Here is a 22,714-nt window from a genome sequence, read left to right on the forward strand (position 1 = left end):
GCTGTGGCTGGGTCACACCTCTCACAAAGAGCTTGCTGTCCAAGTGAGACTCCCAAGAGGCTCTGTGGCCTTGGTGCCTTGGAGGGCAGCTGTTCTGGCTGTGCTGGGACTCTGTCACAGAGGGTGGGGAAGGAAACAGGAGGAAGAATGATGCCTTGAGCAAGGTGACATTGAGGAGCAGGAACAGCTAGGTGGAAGACAGGCATCTGCTCTCTTGGAGTGGCACGTGGTGAAGGAGGAGGGGAGATAGTGAAAACTGCATTGTAATGATGCTGTGGAAACCCTGCACAGGATCGAGCTGGGCCAGCATGAAGCTATTAATAAAACAGCAGTGTCTCTCTCTGTGCCAAGCACACCAGTGAGTGGAACCAAATAAATGACTTTGGGTTGGTTTAGAAGTGAGCAAGTGTTGGCATGCAGCAGCTGCCCAGGAGTGAGGCATGGAAACCGGGAGAGAGGCTAGGATGTGATTATTGCTTTTATGCATCTGCAGTTCAGAGGTGCATACAAGAAAAGAAGATGTATTGTTTTGCTAGTGATAAGCTCTGCTTTGAAACTAATTTTTTGTCTCTCTTTTTGACAGAATACATGTGCTGCTAGATGGGAGTTTTGTTTTCTCACTGATATCTTGGTGGATATCTCCAGTGGATTTACAGTTTATGGGGTGTCATGAGCAGGCAAGCACTGTTCCTAATACCTGTGGGACACTGGGTCATGGATGGCAGCTGGATCTTCTGGTCTTGCAGTGCTGCTTCCATTTAACCTGATGGCTGATTGGCATTGCCACCTTCAGCATTCACCAGTCCCTTCCTGTGTTATCCTGTGGCATCTCCTCTTTTGAGGCTGCAGCTGGCTCCCTGCTTTACATTATGCCTGCCTTGATGCACATTGGGGGAATTCACACATCCCCCTTCCCTCTGTGGGGGGGAAATAGAACCACCAGGGGACACGGGGACAGAGAAATGCCAGAATTAGGTGAAACAGCTGAGTGCTCCGGTCCTGTGGCTGGGGGGAAAGGGAGCAGTCCCTAAATGTGCTGCAAAACCTGATGCTGGGAAGGCAGTAATGTGCCAGCTGAGGCTCTGATGGAGGAAGAAGTGCTGGTTGCTATGGTTACTGAAGATATTAACCCTGTGGTGTTTGGATGGGCAAGGTTTAGTTAGCTGTGCCACAGGCTGGGTAACTGTTTGGCAGTTGGTGGTGCTCCACCCTAAGAAGTTACAAGTTGGCATTCAGGATTTGAAAAGCCCATGTCCCAACAACATTTTTAAGTGTGCCCCGGTCCTTAGTGTGTCAGCAGCCTTCTTAGGGTGCAAGTGAATTTTGGCTCCTCTCTGTTGTGATGGTGAATGCCAGAATTTCTGAGGACAGGTTGCAGGTTTAAGTGGCCAGAGTCTGTCTCTTGCTTTAGTTCAAGGGTTAGTCTTTGCATAAAATGGGCTCTGGATAACTAGTTTTTCTTCCAAAGAGAATGTTGAGCAAGCTTGGGAATCTGTTTTGTCTATTCTCTAATTTAAAATGACTTATCAGAATAAAGAACATGAAAATGTCTTCTAAGGTTTATTGCATGTGTCTGGTCATGATTTATGTAGCTGGTCTCTGTTTTCAGTGTGTGTCTGGCCATAGCTGTTTTAGGAAGAGCTTATGTTTGGACATAGCCTTTCCCCTTGGCTTACTTATTTTGCCCTGTGAGCTCTGTGAACATGTGACTCTGTCACATCGTCATTAGCTCTCATTTTCCATGGGGTGTAGAGTGCAATAAATAAATATGAGCAGAAAACCACAAATGGGAGAGTGTAGTCTGGGGAAAGTGCTGATCTTAAAATCTCCCTTTTAGAAAATAAAGCCCCTATTTACAGGATGTATTTAAAATGGAAGGGAATATTGCTTCAGGGATATTTGAGAGCCACGTCCTCCCCAGCACACAGGCACCCTTCCTCAGGCAGCAGCAGTGAGGCAGAGGATATGTCTTGTATCAGAAAAGCTGTTCTTAAATCCCTCCTCTCCATCATTCCCTAATCAAAGTCCTTGAAACAGTTGAAATTGTTGTTTTATTTTGAATCCGCTCTCCGCTCTGTCCTCTGTCATGACCTGGTTTGTGACTCCACAAAAGGTTGTGTTGATGCTCAGTGAAAGTGCAGCTACCTTGGCCAGGGATGCGAGAGTAGGAGCTGCTTGGGCTTTGCTACCAGAGAGAAAAAAGTGTTGTTGAACTCTCAGCTGAGGCTATAGTTGGGGTTTTTTTTGCAGTTGGCTGAGGGCTGTGGGAGGTTGTGGAGGAAGATGTATGTGTAGTGTGCTTCTGTTTTGGGATTTTTCTGCTTGTTTGTGTCCGAGCTTTTACTTGTTGAGGTGTTGGTTTCCTTGTTTTTTTGGTAGTAGTATGTATGAGTACTGAAAAAAGAGCTGCTAGGTCTCTAAGGGGTGGACTTCAGGAGCTGTGATTGTCTCCTGAAGGTACATGCTGACCTTTTGTTGCGCAAGTAAAGATGGCAAAAAAATCCAAACTTAGGTTTGTGCTGTTTGTGTGTGCTCCTTACCTAGAAATATCAGTTTGTTGTCTGTCCCAGTGGCAGCAAAAAGGATTAATGTAGAAGCAGAATTGGGTTTATGTTTATCCCTAATCCAAATTTCATATCATGCAGCGAACCTGGCAGCTGTGAAGCTTGGATGTAAATACAGTAGCTGAAGAATGCATTTCCATGAATTCAGAAATGAAAGAATTACTGTTTAATTTAAGGTTCTGCTTGAATTTAGCTGTAGAAATAATAAAAGTGAATAATATAAATAGAAATACAATAGAAATAATATAAATGTCATGACCACTCTTCCCAGCAGCTGCAGTCACTGCACTTCAGAAAATGCTCAAAAGACAAAGGTGAAGGAATGCAATTTTTAGTTTTAACTAAGGCAACTTTTGATGCTTATAGTAGCATATTATGAATAGCAAAAAGATGATAACCAGAATTCAAAGGCTGTGGGTGTATCCCTGAAATGGCTGAGTTGCCTCTAACTTAGCTGCAGTTTCCCCTTTGTTTGTCATCTGCTGTGCTAGCTGCTGTTGCAGCTCTGTGTGGAAATCTCAGAGCAGTTCTTTCATCATTATTGCTGCAGGTTGATGTATCTGCATCCTGAATGCATATTTAAATTAAGATGAATGTTTAACCCTTTCACAGTAGTGGAGTCAGGAAAGCAATTTAGTTTGAGAGAACTAGGGTGCATATTTGGATGGATTGCAACAAAGGTACAGTGGATTGTTTTTTGTTTTGGTTTGTTTTTTTTTTTCCCCCAAAGCCCACAAACAAAAAAAAGCCTGAAGAAGAGAATGTGTTGGAGACTATCCAAGAAAAGGATGTCTTATCTAAGGTAGCTGTGTTTTCCTGGAGGAATTGTTGCTGCTGTGCTGGGAGGGGGAGGCAGTCACCAGTTTCTTCATGTGCCTTGTTCTCTCCTGCCACCTGTTAGTGCCTCCTTTTCCCTGCAGTGTGATCCAGGCCTGCTCTGATCAGGTCAGGCTGACCCACTTTGAAATGCTGCTGCTGCTGCTGCTGCGGGATCCAGCCGGTGCTGGGCTCCGGGAAAGCTTTTCCTGAGAGAAGTTTAGAGACAGGATGATGTGGATGTAATGGAGTGATGATGGCTGTGTTCAGAGTTAGCTGGCAGTGAGCCTTGATCTGAAATTCATTTGGGAGCAGCCTTAGCCAGCCTGATGGGTGCTGTGTGAGTTGTAGGACCAGTATGACGAGAAGGAGGAGCTGCAGCTGCTTCACCCTGCCTGGCCCTGCCCTGGGACGGCTGAGTGTGCCCCAGTGCTGCTGGGAATGGCAGGCTTGGGGCATTGCAGAGGACTGGGTTGTTTTGTCTGGTCTCTTATGGTAGCTGTGAGCAAAAATTAGGAAGGGTCAGAAAACTGAGTGTAACTTTCTGTGTTATTTTTTTTTAAATTTTTTTCCTTAGAGCAAAGTTAGTCAGCAAATGCGTGTTTATAGGTATGTGATGGAAGCTGTGCACAGGCAGGGAGGAGCTCTTGTGGGAGATGTCTTCATGGAGGAATGCTTGAGGAGGTCATAGCCCTAACAGCTTGCTCTGATGAGTTCATGTGCTGCCAAGTGTGACCTTTACAGACCTGCTAGTGCAGGAGGCAAAGCAGCTTGGCTTTCTCCAGGACATGTGCCAGAGCTTCCCTCATCGTTATGTGTTTGCTGTGGCATCATTTGCTCTAATTAGGAACCACTCCTACTACTTAATTTTCCTGTACTCTTACTTTTGCACTCTACCTTAAGTTACTTCCCTGTTCATGTGCTTCTTGTGCAGGTTCAAATTGTGGTAGGGTTGTAGTGAATTTTCTAGCATTGCGAGCATTAGTGGTAATATAAATACATACTAACTTCTCAGTAAGGACTGGGTTTCTAACTCCTGACTAAAACCGTGGTAACCCACCACTCATATTCCAGGGTCTATTTAGTAACATTGATTTATCATAGGCTTTTCCACAGAGTGTCTTAGGGTCAGCCTTGAGGGCTGAGAAGCCTGCATGTAATCCAAGTTTCAGCATGTGCTCTATGAATCTGTAACTCAATTTTTTCTAAAACAACTTAATTTGGCAGTATTTTATTGCCATAATATCCCTCAGCATAACACTACTGCTTTGGTTTAGAGGCTACTGTAAGGATTATGTCATTCAAGGTCTGGCTGTGGAACTTTGCTGTCTTTCTGCATGGACTCCTTAGAGAGGTCAGACACAGCTTTGTACCTCTTCTGCTTCTAAGCCTATAGGAAGCAGATAAATGCAAGAAGGGATGCGCTGAATGTTAGTGTCTCCCAAAGGCTGACCTGCCTGTGGTGGGGTGATGCCCATCTGCTGAGGGCAGCAACTGTGTGACTCAGACTTGTCTCCTTCCTCTTGCTGACTGCTGGCTTGCCTGATGCTTCCTTTCTGCCCAAGTGGCATCCCTCAAGGAGGTAGCCATGGGACAAATTGATCATTTCTTTTGCTTTTGTGTCCAATATAAAGGGAGTCAGCGTGGCTTCTCCTTTCTTGTCACAGGCCTTATTATCAGTAACAATAATAATGAGCTGTAATTTAACCTGTTGGCTATTCTGCTCCTGCATGCCCCTTGTGCATGTTCCCTCGTCCTGCACAAAGACCCTGTGTTGTGGGGAAGTGGAGTTACACATGCTCTTTAGGAATCCTGGCTCTGATACAGGGCTTTCATTAGTCTGCATTCCTCCAACAGCAGAGAATATTATAGTTCTGGTTTTTAGGAGCTTTCAAAATCTCTTTGAGGTTGGAAAATTGACCTTGTGGAAGGTTTCACTCTCTTTAGAGTGTTTTCAGTCTGGATATTCCTTGGTGGCTTCTGAAGCTGGTTGGCAGCAGGTTGCTCAATGAAGTTTTATAGTATTCCTGCTGACTGTTTTGCAGACCAAGAATTTCAATGTATAAAGCATGACGTGGATGAAGAGATGAGAATGTTCCTAGGCAGAGTTCTGAAACCTTGTATGGGATTGCTAGTAACCTGACTCTGTGGCCTCCCATACTGATTGTGTCATTAGTGTGTATCAGATTGGTGTGTTGGTGGTGGTGTTTGTTGGGGTGTTTATTTTCAAATTGGCAAATATGGCTTTTGGAAAGCATTCACTGGATCAGGCATTCTCAGGGAGTGAACATGATAATTTCTATGCAAAAATCTGTGCAAAGGAGTTACTTCTAACCCAAGTTAGAATCCCCTGCACTGAACAATGATTATATTTGATTTAACAATCTACCTCTTGCCTCAACTGTGTTGATAATGCTCAAGTTGCTACTTGAGTTGCTTGGGTGTGTTGCTGACTGTAGTTGAAGTATATAATCCTAGGCTGTGACCTCCTAGTGGAGTGAACTCAAGCCAAAGTTTGACAGTAGAATAAATCTGGCTTTAGAGCTTCTCGGACTGAATTGAGAGCACTGTACTGAATAATGCAAAGAGCTATTCTGCCATAAACTCACTTTGTTGTTTCAGTGTTTTCTGTATGCATTTATCCTGTCTTGTAACTTGTTGTCATACGTGGGAATGAATGTTTGCTCCCTGCCAGAAGCTAATGTGTTTTGTTTCTCACATGGGCTTTAAACCCAATATCAATTGCTCTGATAATTACATTTAATACAGTCCAGCGTCTGTGTCTGATTTAGGATCAGGCTTGCAGTTCTAAATGATAGCCATGCTTGGATTTCATATGGTCACAGTTTAGGTCCCATGGTTATCTCATTTGGCTCTTCCTGTTCTGTGCTAGATCCCAAAGACAATATTTCCTCTTTGTTACTGCCTTGTCAGATCTCTCTCATAGTTTTCTGTAGCACATCTGGCAACATCTGGGTTTGTGGTACCCAGGGCTCTGTAGATATTTAAACCTGTGCCATTCCTCCAGTAAAGTGGTGTTCATTTGCTATGGCAGACTATGCTAAAGCTAACTCATTTGCTATGGCAGACTATGCTAAAGCTAACTCATTTGATATGGCAGAGCAAAGTTCTGACTGTAGGTTGAATGTGATGGATGTGTAAGAAGCATTCTTTTTTCCCAGAGGATCCTCTGTGCATGTCCTTACCATGGGCATCCACATGGCCCTTCTGAAGGAGAGAGCAGCAGCAGAGAGCATCACCCATCTGGCTTCCCTTCTGGCAGTCCTCATTAACACACTGCCCTGTGTACATGCTGTTTTTAGAGACTTTTCATGGTGTGATGGTGTCAGCAGAGGGTGCAGCTTCAGGAAGGAACATCCATTGGTAAAGGCTTTAAAAGTTACGTGTGTACTAACAAAAGGCCTTCCTTAGTAAAGAGTTTAAATAGTTTTGGCAAGCCACAAAAATGATGCTAATTAGTCAGTTCATAGTGTCTGTAGTACAGCTTTCTAGCTGGTGAAGCAAAATCTAAAGGCAGATGAGTGATGTCTTTAACCATCACTGAGGTTTCAGCTTTGAACTTGTCCTTAGGTGCAGGCCATGCAAAGAGCAGTATTAAAAATAATAAAAAAGGAGGTAGGAAATACAGTGTTTCTTTTTAGTTTATTAGTGTGCACTGCTTGGGGACCGATTGCCTTTGTGTGACAAAGGAAACTATTAGGGTTTTTAAAGGGATAAATCTCCCAGCAGTGGAGCACTCTATTTTATTCCTTGATTTATTCTCTCTCAGGCTGCAGTTTCTATGCTCCAGGTGTGGTTCTGTGAACAGATTTTTCCTCACCAGTGCAAGTTTATGTAGACCTGTTCCTACCTGCCTGATTATCCCTGCCACTGTACTGTGCTGGGGCAAGGAATGAGTCTCACTTTTGGTTTGAGTCAGTCTCATTCCTTGCTGAAACTAGGAGGGCTCATCATTTCTCAGGCTTGTGCAACCTCCCAATAAAAGAGATTTTTATATGCTACACAGTCATATAAAACTTCTATGAGTAGCTTTCAGCTTTGGTGGTGGTCAGTGCCTTGAGTGGCTGCAGAGCTGGCACAGGACAAAGGGGCAGCCTGTGTGGGTAGGGCTGGTGACAGGACAGTCCAGGACTGCTCCTCCTAGGAGGTCAGAGCATCTCCATACTGCCAGCCACCACTCAGTGCTTGTATGCCTTAAACTGCATGCTTGGGGAGGAAACTGATGTGCTGGGAAAGAGCTTTTGGGTGGCACAGTGTGCCAGTGTGGGTCCCTGGGATTCCAGGCAGGTGCCTGTGCTCACAAGTGGAAGGAGGTGGATGGAAGATAGGAGTGCTTAGTCTGGTCCTGCGGCCCTAGGAGATTTCTCATGCACTGGTACCCTGTGACCCTTGGTACAGAAGTAAAATCTGAGCAACAGGGGGTGGGTGGGAGGTTGATAGATTCTGAGGAGTCCCATGACTCAAGTTACCATGTCCTGCTCCAGCATATTTTCTCTTGGTCCTATCCAAGTAAGCTTCTCCAGGTAAGGGGTAACTTCTCCTTTGCCTTGCAGTTGCATCCAGACTTTATCCTCATCTGCTGCAGATGCAGTGGACTTGAAGCCCAAATCCTCTTGTGCCTTCAGTTGTGTGAAGAGGTTTTTAGGTAGCCTTTGTGTCTGTGTAACTAGCAGTCTCTGTTCCTAGAAAAGGTGATAAAGGAAGCTGTGTGCCTGCCCAGGTGGGTCAGCGCAGGACACAAAACACCTCTGTGCTCTGTCTCCCTCTCTTCTCCTGCCTGTTACATCACCTCTTACCAAGAAGAGAAAATAGCTTTTCCAAGGCATAAGAACCTTTTGAATAGAAGCTCAGAATAATTAAGGTTAGAACGACCTCCGAGATCAGGTGGAGTTTAGTTTCATTTAAGTGATTTTGTTGGGGGTTTTCGCCTGCCTCCCCTGTTTCCAGTTGCAGCTAACTTTAGGGAGCAGGTTGAGCAGGCTGCTGTGCTTTTGGCAGCTTTCTGTGCCGAGCTGGGACCACGAGGTGGCAGGAGCGTTCCGCGGGTGCATTGCCGGGGCAGCGGCGCGGCAATGCAGCTGCTCGCTTTCATCGGCGAGGCGAAAACTGCTCCGTTGTTTGCGTACCGTCGTAATTGTGTTTTGGAATTTGGAAAAGTTTCACGTGTCTACATGTCTTTATTTTCTTTATATAGTATAGATTTATTTTGGGTCTTGACTATCTCTTTTTTTTTTCTTTCATTTTTTTTTTCCTATTCTCAGGGGAGATGGAGGGGAGGGAAAGATGTATGGCAACATCCAGAATTCCTTGCAGGTTCCAGCATTGATCAAACCCTGTGAAGCACATTACTGAGGCTGCAAAGGATGCTGCTTTTGTCCTCATTTCACCCTCTTCTGCCAGGGTATTGCATCACGTAATATGCAAAGTGTGCAGAGCTCCTGCAGTACCCTAGTAATAGGGGTGAACTGAGGTTGCAGCAACAGCTCTACCTCTGCATTCCTGTTGCTTTCTATAGGCTTTAGCACACTCACTCATGCTGCAAACCTGCCTTGGAGTCATTGCCTCTGCTGAACACAATGTGATTCTTGTGGGACCATTGACAAGCAGTTTGGGTGGGGGGAGAAATTCTCCACAAGGACCCACTCAGAGATTGAAATGTGATCAAATGGTGATAAGGGGAGTCATTCTTTTCAGGCATTTCTCTTTTCACAGTTCTCCCGCCCTCCTGAAATAAATGCTCATGATTTACGTCTCAATTCACTGTTCGAGGATGTGGGACTGAAAATCAGCAATGCAGTTGTTTGCTCTTTTTCTTCCTTCCCTGTGTCAGCCAAGAGGTTCCTCTTTCTTTTGCCTCTGGTGAGGAATTTTTGCAGGGAGGTGAGTGAGCAAAAGGCAAATCTTTATGAGAAAGCTGGCTGGGAACAAGAAAACAATTCAGGGAGTTAAGGGCACCATTTTGGTCAAACTCCCCTCTCTAGAGGGCAGGAAACATCTTTCTGTGCTTCCTTTGCCACTCCCTTCCATTTCCCTTACCTCTTTGGCTGTCTTAGTGTTACACCCAGGGTCCTTCAGTTACCTCTTGTCTGGGAGATGTCTTGTAGCATCTGCGCACTCTGTGCACCTCTTTGCTGGTGACAGCGTGTATGTGAGGCTCTGTTCCCTTTGCATCCCTGCCTTTTGTGCTGCTCCTGCTTTCCTAAGCATGACTGGCTGTAGGAAGGGGCTCTTTGGGCCAATGCTCACTCCATTTTGGGTGTGGGGTGGACAGAGGGATCCTGCTCACCCCAACCCAGCTAAAATGCACATAAGAGAAGAAATGTAGCCAAGTAGGTGAAGAAATACATTTTATGGTTCTCTTGTCTGTCCCTCCCCCCATCTGGTTTCTAGTAGCAACAAGAGCCTTCAGAGGAGCAATGCACCTCCTGTCACACAACTGTCTGTATTCAAGTTTCATTGTATTTTTGGCCTGGTCTGTGTTGAAATATCTTTCTGGTGTAAGGAAATGAGTTGGATGGGAGGTGAGGATGCTCTTACCTGCCCTGTTCAGGAAAAAGTTATGCTGGTAAGAAGAGTGCTTGGTGGTGTATTTTATGCTGGGGGAAATGGGCTGGGATTGCTCTGCTGCTCTTGCTTGTTCTCTTCTGGAAAGCAGCTCAGAGCTGTGCTGGCAAGCTGTCTCTGTGGTGTAAGCAGGGCTCTGCCCCAGGCTCCTGTGATGTCTAAGCAGATTGCTGGGTTGCACACCGAGCGTGACTGAATGAATGCCACTGAAACACAGCAAGCACAATTCCACGTGCCCGCTGCCCTGTGCTTGCTGGAGGTGCAGAGGGAAGGCAGGGATGGAACAGGACACTTCTTTATCTGGTGTGGCATGCGAAGCATTGAGCTTGTGGCAATTCCAGGCTTTACTGGTATGGGAGACTAAAGGGATCGTGTGACTCAGCTGGTGCCGTGCTCTTCCTTGCCTACTTCATATGGAGGGGGAAGGTAAAGAAAGAGTGATGGGAAGGATTGCTCAGGGGACTGTCATTCCTCTGGTGCCAGCATCAGAGCGAGTGAGCTCACAATTAGCCAAGAAATGACGAGCAGGAGGGGCAGTAAGCAGGCAGGAAACAAGCCAAGGTGACAGCGTGGTGGTGTACTCCTTGTCTGTCCTTCGCCCACAGATGCTCTTTTAGTGCTTAGGAGTACTACTGCTGTGTGCTCACGGTCAGTTTACTGCCTTATTGCCTTATTCTTTTCTCTTTCTCCACTGTAACAATGAGATATAACACTGAGGTGTTACAGAGCCTACCATGACAGTAAAAGCATCTTTTCCTGAAAGCTTACTTTCATATTGTCTAGTCACTCACAATCTACTGTTTGGCTCAGTGGTGTATTGCCTTGTTGGAAGGGAAATTATATGTGGGGACCTTGCTAATATTGTTGCTTAGTTAGGAGAGAAAAGGCTGTAATGATTTTTTGGGGAGCAAGTGCGTTTTCGTTACTTAACATCAGGCATAAGAAGGATAATATGCTGGAAAGGAGAACAACCTCATCTCTTCTCTGTATGTATTAAAGGATCAGATGCTGAAGTCAAATGAGGAGCTGTAGATCTTTGCACAGTGAAAGCAGGGTAGTTAATGCAGTAGTACTTAGCATTCAGGAGCTTAATTCAGCCTTGGACTTGAGAGAATTCAGCTCCTTTCCCTCCTCCTTCCTTCATGTCCTCCTTAAACAAAATATATAACACTGCATGTGCAATATCTGTTTTTTAAGGAAGCAGAGAGCATTTAGCTGAACTACAGGGAAATGCTGCATATAGGGTTTCCTGGCAGCCTTTGCTCTTGATTTGGTTTTGTAACTCTGGAGGCACCTGAAGTTGCTGTTCTGCCCCCCATCCTGCTGAGGTTCCCTGCCCCACTGGGCATGTGGAGGGAAGGGATGGTGTATATATGAGGCAGTTCCCTTCTCTGTCCCTGTTTACCCTCTATGTCTCTTCTGGATCATGTTCTCTGCTTGTGATGTGGTTTTGCAAGTTGTTTTTTTTTTTTCTGTGGTGAAGCTGATTTTCAGGGTTTGTACTAGGCATTGGTAGCCCTCAGGATGTTCTATTAGGCAATGCAGCAGATTCAGCCTAGGAAGTTGGTCATTGTCCCAAGCACCTCCACTGCCTTTGCAACTATTTTATTATGTTTCCCTTGTACAAGAAAAGGTTGTTTGCAAGAATGGATGATTTTCATCTCAGTTCAACGTGGTTCTTAGAAATAATTTGTTGAGTTAGAGAGACAGATGTGTTTGTGTTGTAGTAATGCAGATGAATGGTTGTGGCTAGACCTTTTTCCAACAGGCTAATAAAACATATACTGAGTGGATCTAAAACATGGAGCAATGTACAGGTTTGTCAGCAACTCCTGTAGGGAGTTGCCATGGTGTGCAGGTGGGAGCCTGGAAGGACAAGAACCTCATGGAATGTCCTTGCTAATGTGGAGCTGTGCCTGTGTTTATAGCATGCTCTTCTCCTGGCACAACATGTGGCTGTATTAATATTCTTATGTACTTTTGTAGGGCACTTAACAAGTCCCTCTTTTCCAACATATTTTTGTAAAAAGTAATGCAAAGTTTTTGTACTTTTCACGTGAAGGTCTGTGATTTCTACCCCATGTCATATTGGCTAGTCTAAACATGGGATATCTACTTTTAAGTACCTAGATTTAAATTCTTATTATTAATGACAAGTTGAAAATAAGAGGCTGGTGCTCTCCTGCTGTGTGTTTTCTGATTTATCCTTTCTGTTTTCCCAGTACCTTTTGAGCTTATAGCTTACTTAATAAGCTGAAGGAATAATTGAGGACTGTCCCAGCTTGATGGAAAAGCTTTAAAGAATACTATGCTATTCTATAAAAGTGTTCATAAAGATAGAAAATAGGCAAGAAGCACATTTGAGGTCCAGACTGTGGGAAATGCAGCTTCCTTAGCTGCAGAGCGCACAGAACCATTTCCTTGCTGTGTATGCTCTCTGTGAGTCTGGTGCTCAGCACTGTAACTTGCTTTCATCCTTCCCTGGGTATCTGTAGAAAAAGAAGGGAGAATGATTTTTGAGTTCATTGCTGTGTGACTCATTGTGAAGTCTGATTTTTGTATAAGGATGAAAACTTTGGCTGTGTGTATCAGTTTTAGGTGAGGGTACTACTAGCATGTTATTGGGGACTGTACAGGCAACCTGTAAAAGGTGAAGCAGGAGTCTCACCTTTTGGATTAATTTGTTTTCAAGGGTGTTACTATCATTACAGTGTGGTTAATAATGATCAGACACAAGGGCACAGTCTTCACAACACCACCACTGCTCCTAACTTTGGTCCATTCCTCTCAAATAGGTGCTGTTGGACATAATGTGGGCTCAGTCACTCTGAGTGAAGACATTTGGTTTAGTCCCACTATACAAAACGTAACTTCCCAGTGCACATTCACATTGTAAAGATTAAAAGCTCATGGGGCATAATGATACAAGAGTGTGGGGTTTGGTCCAAGATAAAAATTGCTGAGATTTGAGAAATGAAAAATTTACCAAGATATCTGCAGTGGTTGTGCAACACTAGGATTCAGGCAGTATTGGAAGGCATGGATTGTGTCTGGGGATGTTTTTCCTTAAGAAAACAACTAATTTGGGTCTATTAAAAAAATCACCACCAACCAACCAATAAAAAACCCACCACAAAATGAACACTCACCCCAAAAAGCAGCTGACACAGTCATGTCTACAGTTTTGATGAACAAGTTCTGAAATACTATAGGCTGTGTTTCAGAAGTACTGGGACTGGATTGGATATCATGGATCATTTAGGCTTAAGGAGAATACATAGTTTGTCTGGTGGCTTGTTTTTCTTACATTTTCTTCTGTTCCTGAATTGCTGGAAACAGGAGCTGTTCATGAAAGTTCTCTGTGGAGGGCTGAAGTCAGGGCTGCAGATCTGGGTTTTAGATTGGGAAAGAAAAGGGGAGATGAGATCATTATATGAAATGCACTTACACCTTCTCTTTGTTTTTCAGTGGATGAATATATTGCCATTGCTAAAGAGAAGCATGGATACAATATGGAGCAGGTAACAACCCTTTGAGTACTTTATTTTAAAATATTTTTCAGCAAGTATTCAAACATGACTTCAAGTGACTGCCTAGAACTGCTTTTTTCTTTCTGTACCTTCTATGTTTTTTCCTCTAGTACTTGTCCCAGAATTGACTGTCCCTGATAGTAGCCTGTACTCTGTGGATACAGAGTTTACCCCTAGTTTTACATCAAGAGTCAAAAAGAAGGAGAAAAACAAAAGCATTATCATTTCTAATGGAGTCTGGCCATGAGTATTATGCTTCCTCTGGTGACTGCTTCTTGAGCACTTTCAGACCCCCTAAACAATGTTAAAAAGATTGGCTTATCTTTGGACAGCTGCCTGATTGCACTGCAGTTTCCAGCTGACTGCTCTGTCTCTGCTTCATAGATGTCTTGCCAGTTATTAATGAGCTATTGAACCATCATGTGCTTTTCTGAGGCAAACTGATACCCACAGTTATTTACCTTAAAACTGTGCTGCAAATCATTTTGCATTTCACAGATGAGCACCTTGCCTGTCACTGCACTAAACAGGGGATGACTTTGCCAGTGGCCACTGACCTTAGCCATGACCTGTAACTTAGGGCTGGAAATCCTGGTGTGAGGAACAGACCTCTCCTTTGTTCCCTGTGGTCTAAGATTGTCTACTAATCTTTCCTGTGTTAACTGACAATGATTTCAAAACTTGCTGGGGAGATGAGTAGATTTGTGCCTGGGAAACTTGTGTCTGAATTCTGTGGAGTTTCCTCATGCACTCATACTTGCTCGGAAAGGGAAGGCAGGGAATCTCACAACTCAGTGTATTGGCAAATCATATACTGTCTCTACAAGTACAAAAACCTGAAAGTTTATGAAATTGTTCAGGCAGAGGCTGTGAGCATAGAAACAAATACTTGGGATGGGAAAGGGCTTCTATGTAAATGATTCTGCTGTCATCCTTGAGTCAGACTTTCAGTCGTTGATACTCATGCTCAGAAAGACTTCTTGCTGAACAAGAACACTGAGGTTGAGATAGCCAGCAAAATTTCTGGCAAAACCAGGAATCATCAGGCTTGATAATTGGAGTTTCTAAAAGCAGAAAACAGCAATCAAGTGAATGTGAAGACATCAAAAGGCTGTGAACTTAAAATGAAAATAAAGATGGTAACTCCCTTTGGCTGATATTGGTATACCCTAGTATTGGTTATTGTGCATAACATTTGCCAAGAGTGATGGTCTTGGAATAGTAAAAATGGGTTTCATTATTTTAGTGGAGAAGTGTTGTTTGGAAAGGAAAGACTGATACAGAAGACTGATGAAAATGAAGCTTGTGATTTAAAAAAAAACCCACTGAATTCTTGTGGTTTGAAAAAATTAAATTTAGCTAACAAAGATTTGCATTAATTTTAATGTTGAAAATACAGACCTCCCACTCATTCCTTTGAGTCTTTTTCTCCATTTTTCTCTCCCCCTCTGTGTACAGAAGTTGCATGACTTGCCATATCAGAGCGTAAAGTGACTGAGCAGCTTGTGAAAGTGTCCCTGCTCCTAAAAATTTTCTCATTCCTTCTGTAGCACTCTCACATAATACTCTGGAGTTAAACATGTTTGCCATGTCCTTTGGGATTTCCTAGAGAGTTGTGCTAGGCATTTTCAGGAAATAACTGGAGAAGATCTAGGTTTTGTTGCTCTGGAAGGCACACATTCATTTTGTATTACAGGGACAAGTGTCAAGGCTTTCAAATCAGGATGATTATTTGTGTCACCAAGGGAAACCCTGTCTTCAGCAGGTATCATCTGCGTTGCTGTTGGCTGAGTAACTGGACAAGCTGATACAGACTCCCTGGAAGCCAGTAAAAGCTCACTTTAGCAATTGGCCACTGTCTGTGGGCTCTGCTGGCCAAGGCAGCCCTGTCCCACACGTGCATTCCCTGACAGCCAGTCACTTTGCTCCTCTGTCCAGGGGGCTTGGCTGACAGTCATCTACAGAGATTGCCTTTTTCCCACCTGTGCCCACTGCCCAAAACATCTCTTTAAAGGCTGGGATGTGCCAGTGTGCTGCAGGGGGTGGGAGCTGCTGGCAGGGTGCTGGGGTGTGTGCTGGCTGGTGCTGCTCTGCCCAGCAGGTTCCTGTCCAGCTGCCCGATCCGTGCCAGCCCAGCTCCCGTCCCTGTCCTTTCACTCCCCTTGCCCATGGCTCAGTGCCCTGCTCTTGGCTTTGCTGCTGTTGGATCATGGCTGGAGGCTCAGGGCTGTGCTGCTGGGAGTCCCTGCAGCCTGGCCAGGCAAAGGGCAGGCTCCCCACAGGCCAGTGAGCTCTGGCAGGGCAGGAACTGCAGCTGTGGGTTGTTGTGCTGTGCTGTAGTAGTGTCAGACTTCTAGAAGCACCACAGTAAGTCTGGCTGTGACCTGGCCTTCCCTGCCAGCCTTTGTCAGACACCCTGGGACAAAGGAGCCTGGGAAGGCCCTGTGCTCACCTGTCTAAGAGTGCAGAGTTCTTCCAGGGCAGCACAGGTGGGAGATGAATACTGATCTCCTCTTAAAAAAGCCTATAAGGAAAATCTTCTTGTTTACCTCTTGCTTTATATAAGCAGCTCTTCCCTTAGTCCTCACTAACACCTCAGTGCTATATAATGCTGCCCTGCCCTCCTGAAATGTCTCACTCCTTGTTTATCCCTTGTTTCCTCATAGAGATGTTGGATAGATATATATTTGAAGCTGAATGAGATTGTCAGGGGAGAGGAAACTCAGTCCTTCATGACTGCAGAATAGTTTCTTTGACCCATCCTTGCCAGAACGGCTGTGTGGCTTCTGTGACATCTCAAGTGAATGTGCTAGGACTGAGATTATTACTACTTGTTCTGTGTGATGGCAGAAGGGAGACGGTGTCCAGGCAGCACTGAGAGTCCAGCAGGATCTGGGCAAGATCTTGGCTAACATTAACATTTATATGCATGCTCTCTGCAGTGTCTCAGGGGTGTGAGATCCCATAAAGGAACTACTTTTTTGCATAGCAAAGTAATGGGGAAACCCCGATTTTGGAGGGATTTTGTAACGCTGGGCAGCCAGGGTGAAACTACTAGCTAAGGGTAACTATGGCTGTGAAACCTGAGCTGAGTTTGCATATGATGAGAGGGTTACTCTTACGTTTTACTCAGCATGTTAGGGGTTGTTTTCACTTCACAGCAATTGTGAAAGGCTGGTTTTTAGCTCTGCAGAGTCAGGCCTTCCCAAAATGACTTGCAGTGTTTGCTGGCATGCCAGGGGTAGTGTTGTGTCACAACACACAGGGGCTGTGGAGCCCTAGGAGAGGGGGGCTGTGCACGAGTGCCTCAGAGACAGCAGAAGGGGAAGGGTTTGCAGGTGATGAAGCACAGGCACTTTGGAACTGAGAAGCAGAGACTGCAACAGCAAAATGAGGTCTCATTTTGGTCTCTCATTTTGTTCCCTTGTTCTCTCAAGGGAACAAAAGAGCAGCCCCCAGAATGTGTGAGATTTATTCCTCCTTTGGGCTAGGGACTTCTTAGCAGCAAGTCAAGGTGATGCATGTTCTCTGCCTTTCCTTCTTCCAGTTCTTGTTTCATTCTCTTCTCTTTTCCTGTTCCTCCTCGGAAAGAACCCCATAAACAATTATAAAAAACCCCTGTCAAAGAAACCATCCTTCTAATTGCCAGGAAATGGAGTCCAGCACTGGAAAGAAGCTGCCTCCAGTCTTTTTTAGGTAGACTTCCCAAGCCTTTGCTCTTATCTGTGCATACCATGATCAGTAAAGTTGAAGTAATTGTTTAAGTTTTTTCTCCCACCTTCCTGTTGCTAATCTTTTATCACATGATGACCTGTGTGGTTTTGATAAACTTCGGTCTGGTCTTCACAGCCTAGGACTCCAGGTTTCTTGCACTCAGAAATTATGTCTAATGTGTTGCCTGAGAAAAATGTCATAGCTCTCCCTTTCCATTTTCCAGTAGTGTTTCTTTTGATTACAATTGTCACCTTGGTGTCTGTGTTATTTCTAGGCTCTCGGCATGCTGTTTTGGCACAAGCACAACATTGAGAAGTCTTTGGCAGATCTGCCAAACTTTACTCCATTCCCAGATGAATGGACAGTGGAAGACAAGGTCTTGTTTGAACAGGCCTTCAGTTTCCATGGGAAAACCTTTCACAGGATCCAGCAGATGGTAAGTGGTGTTGCAGGAGTGGGAAAGCAGAACAGACTGTTGTCTTCAGTGTTGTTTGTGCTGAATGTGTGTCTGATGCTCTTGAGAGAGAGCAGGCCAAAGGGGATGAGAGGGAGAATGCTACCATGAATAGAAAGAAACAATATTATTCCCGGAGTCTCTGTAGAAGTGTTTTCCTGAAGTGCTTTACTGGTTCAGGATAAACTATGACTGTGATTTTTTTTTTTTGGTTTTTTTTTTGTTTTTTTTTTTTTTTTTGTTTTTTTGGGTTTTTTTTGGGTTTTTTTGGGTTTTTTTTTTTTTTTTTTTTTTTTTTTTGTTGGAAATTACCGTTTTCAGCCCCCTTTTGTGCTATGGTAGTGTTTGTCTCAGCTGGAGTCCAGGCATGGTCTGTAGACATGCCCACACATATGCAGTAAATATCATCTCTGTGCAAAGTTGATTTCCTTTCTTATAGCCTGATTTTTAGGAATTAATTTTATTGAATGATGAAGTCTGTGCTTAATGTGATTTGGGACTGTCAGCAGATGCTGTGATGGAGGTTTATACATCCTTGCAAGCTTCAGTCCTTTGCTTTAGGTTGGTAATGATGCTGTTTTAAATGTATGATTGAAAACTTCAGGGATAGATTTCTGCCTGAAAGGAAAGGACTAGGGAATGTGCAGTTTTCTTTTGAAAGAGGGAGAGGATGGGTTGTAAAAATTTTTATTAATTGTATCTTGAGAGTGTCTTCAAGCGGTTCATCACCTGGGTGGGAACTAGACTTTGTCCTTTGCTCTCCTTCAGTAAAGTAGCCTCTTGAGCGTTCCAGCAGGACCCAGTTCCACTGTCTGTGACCCTTTGAAGTGAGCCTAGGCTGTTGCAGAGTGTTGAGCCTCTTTAAAGTACATGTGACACAGGTCTGTATTGCTGATCCTGCTGAAAAGTAAAAGGTGACTTGCCTTCCAAGGATGAAGGTCCCTTTTCAAAAGGATGGCAGAAAGAGGCTTGTTTTCATCATGTCTTCCTTCATGTTCCTTGTCCTTCACTGACATTTATTTCCAAATGTTCTTGGAGTCCTAGGGTCTCCCATTCCCTTGGGTCAGGTGGTGGACCTGTTGAAGAGTGGAGCTGCTTTATTCCTGAGTTCTTCTGTAGGAGGGAAAATAGGGCAGGGGAATGTCCTGGGGAAAAAGGGAACATAAAGCCCACCCTGTTGGCTGGTTAACTGCCAAAGCAAGAAATTCTCACTTTGGTTTATGTGCAGAAGCATGGCTCTGTCCCTGAGTGAAGTGCATTCCAGTGCAGGGATGCCAAGCTCCTGCACTGTTCCCTAGGTAATGATATTTTTTTACTGTTACTCCCAGGAAGGCGATTCTGCATGAAAGGAATTAAATGGCATGAAGCTTTGTGTCTAGCAGGGGACAGGAATCAATGGCTCAGGAGTTAGTTGTAAGTTTATAGATGCTGCCCCATTAGCACCCCTACAGATTGGAACTGAGGGGAGAAATCTCCAAAGCCAGAGAATGAAAGGCAACTTAGATTATTTACCAGAGCTGGTTCTGATATTTTGTCACTCTTAGTACAGGTTTATAGCCAAGTGGATGTTTGTCATGAACAGCCTTGTCCCTGGGTTGGTTCTGTGGAACTCTTTTTAATTTCAGAACACCAGCCTGTTGCATGGCTGTTGGCAACACAATATTGACTTAGCACCTGTGCTTTGCCAGGTGGATTTCTGCCTGTGTGCAGCTGTGAGCCAGAGTGGGAGTGCTGATGTGATCTGTTATTAGAACCTAAAGTCAGTCTGCAGTTTGAGAACCAGGCTTGTCTCAGGTGAAGACTTAAACTGCAGTGTTTGAGTGAAAGAGATCTGGCTCTTGCTCAGTGTTTTGTTTTCCTCCTCACCTGCTCTGCCCTTCAAACTGAATCAGACACTTAAGTAAAACATGTTTTATTCATCAGGAAAGACTGGACTTTCACCTTTCAAAAGTCCTGTGTAAGAGCATCCCTGTAAAGTGCCTCAAAAGTAGAGAATTAGTCTTAATGTAGTTCTGTGCTTTTTGGAGGCAGACTTTTCATTCTTAGTTACAAGGTAATGGCATTTGTGTAAGAGGACAAAAAAAAATTTCCATTTTCCTGTACTCTCAGTTCACCATACAGTAGCATTTCACCTTTTGAAAATATCCTTTGTTGAGACCTTTGAATAGACTTTGTCATGTGAATGGTGTGAATAAACCTATTTAACCAAACATCAAAGACATGCTTGGGATGTTTGCAATTCAGCAGTTTCTGTGATTGTTTACATATGTCTGTGTTGGCTTTAAAACTGTCTGTTTTAGGTCTGTTCTGGCTTTAAAATTGTTACCTCGCTTTTGAGGCCTCATTTCAGATTTGCTCTTGCTGTGTTCCCCTTTTCTGGAGGGAACCAGCTGCTTGACTGGTGAGGGAAGCTTGCTGAGATGCTCTTTGGAGACCTTAATGTCCTAAATAGTAGGACACTAACCTGAAATGCTCCCCATAGATCATTTTTGGAAAGGCTGCAGAACTGCCTTGCTTGAGCCTTTGAGAGAATCCAATATCAAGAGGTCAGATGTTCCTTGGAAAAACAACTGTATGTGTATCTTCTGGGGATACTTTACATATAAACATATAAAAGGATACATGTTTAATTTACAGCTTCCTGACAAATCAATAGCCAGCCTGGTGAAATTTTACTACTCCTGGAAGAAGACAAGGACTAAAACCAGTGTGATGGACCGTCATGCTCGGAAGCAAAAAAGGGAACGTGAGGAAAGGTAGGTTTGCAAGCAGAAAGGTCTTGTATTGCACACACTGATTTCTTTAGTCTGTCCCAGAAATTCCTGTTAGCTTGTAAGAAACCAGTTACAGGATTTTCCCCAAAATGTTTCCTGGTACCACACCTTTCCCCACCCCTCTTCCCTGCTATGTTTTGCTTTGCTTAAAGCCAAAAGGCACTTGGCAGTAAGCTGTGTTCCCTTTCTGACACTGCAATTCCTGATTGCCCTCCAGTGCACTGGTTACAGTCCCACCATTCTAGAACTTTTTCTGTGATACTGCTTGAGGGTTGGGAAATTGAAATTAAATCTGTTTACAATCTGATTGGCACTGTTGTCAGCAGAACCAGAAAAGCTGATAAGCTGATAAGCAGGACAGTAAAAGGAATTAATGAAAGAGCTGAAATCTGCCTTTATTTCCTCCATGTGATGCTCAGCAGAGTGAGAACGTGCACCTGCTACAGGAAACAGGCTCCAGTGCAGGAGCCCTCTGAGCCTGTGCCTGTACACACACAGACCCTTCCTCTTCTGCATCTTAGAAAACTGTGACCAAGAAAAGGCTGCTGGGCCAAACTGTTTTCTGAGAAAGATGAAGTTAAGGCTCTGATTTTGAGTGACTGAGAAGAGGGTAGCACAGGGGAGCTTAGGATGAGCTCTCTGGCTGAGCTGTTCCAGGGAGTGGTGCTGGGTGCTTTGGCTTTTGGGTGAGGCTGGTGGTGTTCAGGAGGTCATTAGACACTGAGATTTAGCAAATGAGCTTGAGTCATGCCTTTTCTGCAAGCTCACCCTCCCTGATACCCAGGCAAGCCCTTGAAGGAAGGTCAGCAGTGTAAGTATCTGTACAGTTATTGTCACTTGGTGGCTTCACCTAGTTCTGGAGCTGAAAGAGCCTCAGAAATGCAGAGGTTTCAGGTGACTGACAAAAACAACCACTGAACAGCAGCAACTCCAATTTCTTGATGCAGGTACCTTCTCAACCTGCTCTAAAATGCAATGAATGTATTTGCAAACCAGATTTGAAGTGTGCCTGCCTTTGGAAGACTTCTGACATAATTGGGCAAAATTCTGCAAACACCTTTCCCCTCAGCGGGGTTGTTGCATTTCCCAGTTGGCTGTTTGCTGGGTCCACTGCATGTGAGCAACTCTTGTTTGGGAAGGGGGAAGAAAAGTGTTTCTAGGGTTGAGCTGTGCTGCACCAATGACTCACTCAACCTCTCCCATCTCTCCTTTAGGTCAGCAATACTTAGCAGGCAGGGCCAGGAGAATACTGACAGCCAACTTGTCCAGTATTTGGTTGGCTTTCTTTGACCTGAGTCTCTTTTTCCATTATTTTCTCTTCTCTGCAAAGACTGTCTATTTTTCTTCTCCCCATCCTGGTTGTTGGGGTTTTTTGTTTGTTTAGTTCTTCAGCTTTCCCACTAAGTTATTGATGGGGGGGGGATTTTTTGTATGGAGTATGTGTTTGTCTTGGACCATGCAGTTTAAGGTCTTTTAATACTCATCTCTCTTTTTGTTCTGTGCTCATAAATGAAATTACTGGAATTTAGAAATATACCTCTCAGTACCTATGGCTGTTTGCTAGGAAAAGTAGCACCTCAGGCCATCTGGTGAATGGGAAAGAACTGTATGGGCTGCCATGTGCTGTAATTTTGTAACCTTTGAGGAAGGTAGCTGGATTGGGAATGCTTAACTTGGTTTACATCTGCAGGAAGCTAAGCACCAAACTTAGCTTGATGTTTGATTTCTGTTCTTCCCCTCCATTATGTAAACTAGTCAAACCCCTGCACCCTCAAAGGATTTGTCAGTGCAGCCATGCAGGGTGTGGGATCCACTCTGGGTGAGTTTAGGGTGCCTGGATTTTCAGGTTGTACTGTGCCATTTGGTGTTGGCAGAACTTCAAAAGTGTTCTTTGGTTATGGCAAATTCTGTGTCTGCAGAAATGAGGAGGTGGGCTTTAATTCAGCTCATGTCTAGGGGACTTGCTAGAATACAAGAACAAACTATCAGCACAGCAAAGACTTGTGAAAAGGCTGAAATCTGAACCTAGCTGAGAACACAAGGAAATTCTTTTAGAGATGGGGTTAAGAGAAGAGGCAGTCTGAGGTACCTCACTCAAATACCTCTATATCCCTTTTGTGGCTAGGCAGGGAAATTCCCCAACCCCTCAGATTGCCACTAACACAGCTCTCAGTGCATTTGGGACCAGGTATTCAGCACCTGTTCCCATACAAATGTGATGGACTTTGTGTGTGCAGCTCTGGGAGGGGCTGCTTGGGAGTGGATTCCTTGGAATCA

At 44.3% G+C, this 22,714-nt stretch overlaps 1 protein-coding gene across 1 annotated transcript in view; it reads left to right on the forward strand.

The window, feature by feature from the left end:
• The window catches only part of RCOR1 (REST corepressor 1), an 81,807-nt gene that overhangs the window by 44,706 nt on the left and 14,387 nt on the right, over nucleotides 1-22,714 (forward strand). Inside the window, exons 4-6 of the mRNA XM_059473847.1 lie at nucleotides 13,434-13,486; nucleotides 17,484-17,645; nucleotides 20,301-20,419. Coding sequence (XP_059329830.1) covers nucleotides 13,434-13,486; nucleotides 17,484-17,645; nucleotides 20,301-20,419 — 334 coding nt within the window. The remainder of the gene's footprint in view (nucleotides 1-13,433; nucleotides 13,487-17,483; nucleotides 17,646-20,300; nucleotides 20,420-22,714) is intronic.

This window comes from Ammospiza nelsoni, chromosome 6 (genome assembly GCF_027579445.1).
Source record: "Ammospiza nelsoni isolate bAmmNel1 chromosome 6, bAmmNel1.pri, whole genome shotgun sequence".
NCBI classification, from domain to species: Eukaryota; Metazoa; Chordata; class Aves; order Passeriformes; family Passerellidae; genus Ammospiza; species Ammospiza nelsoni.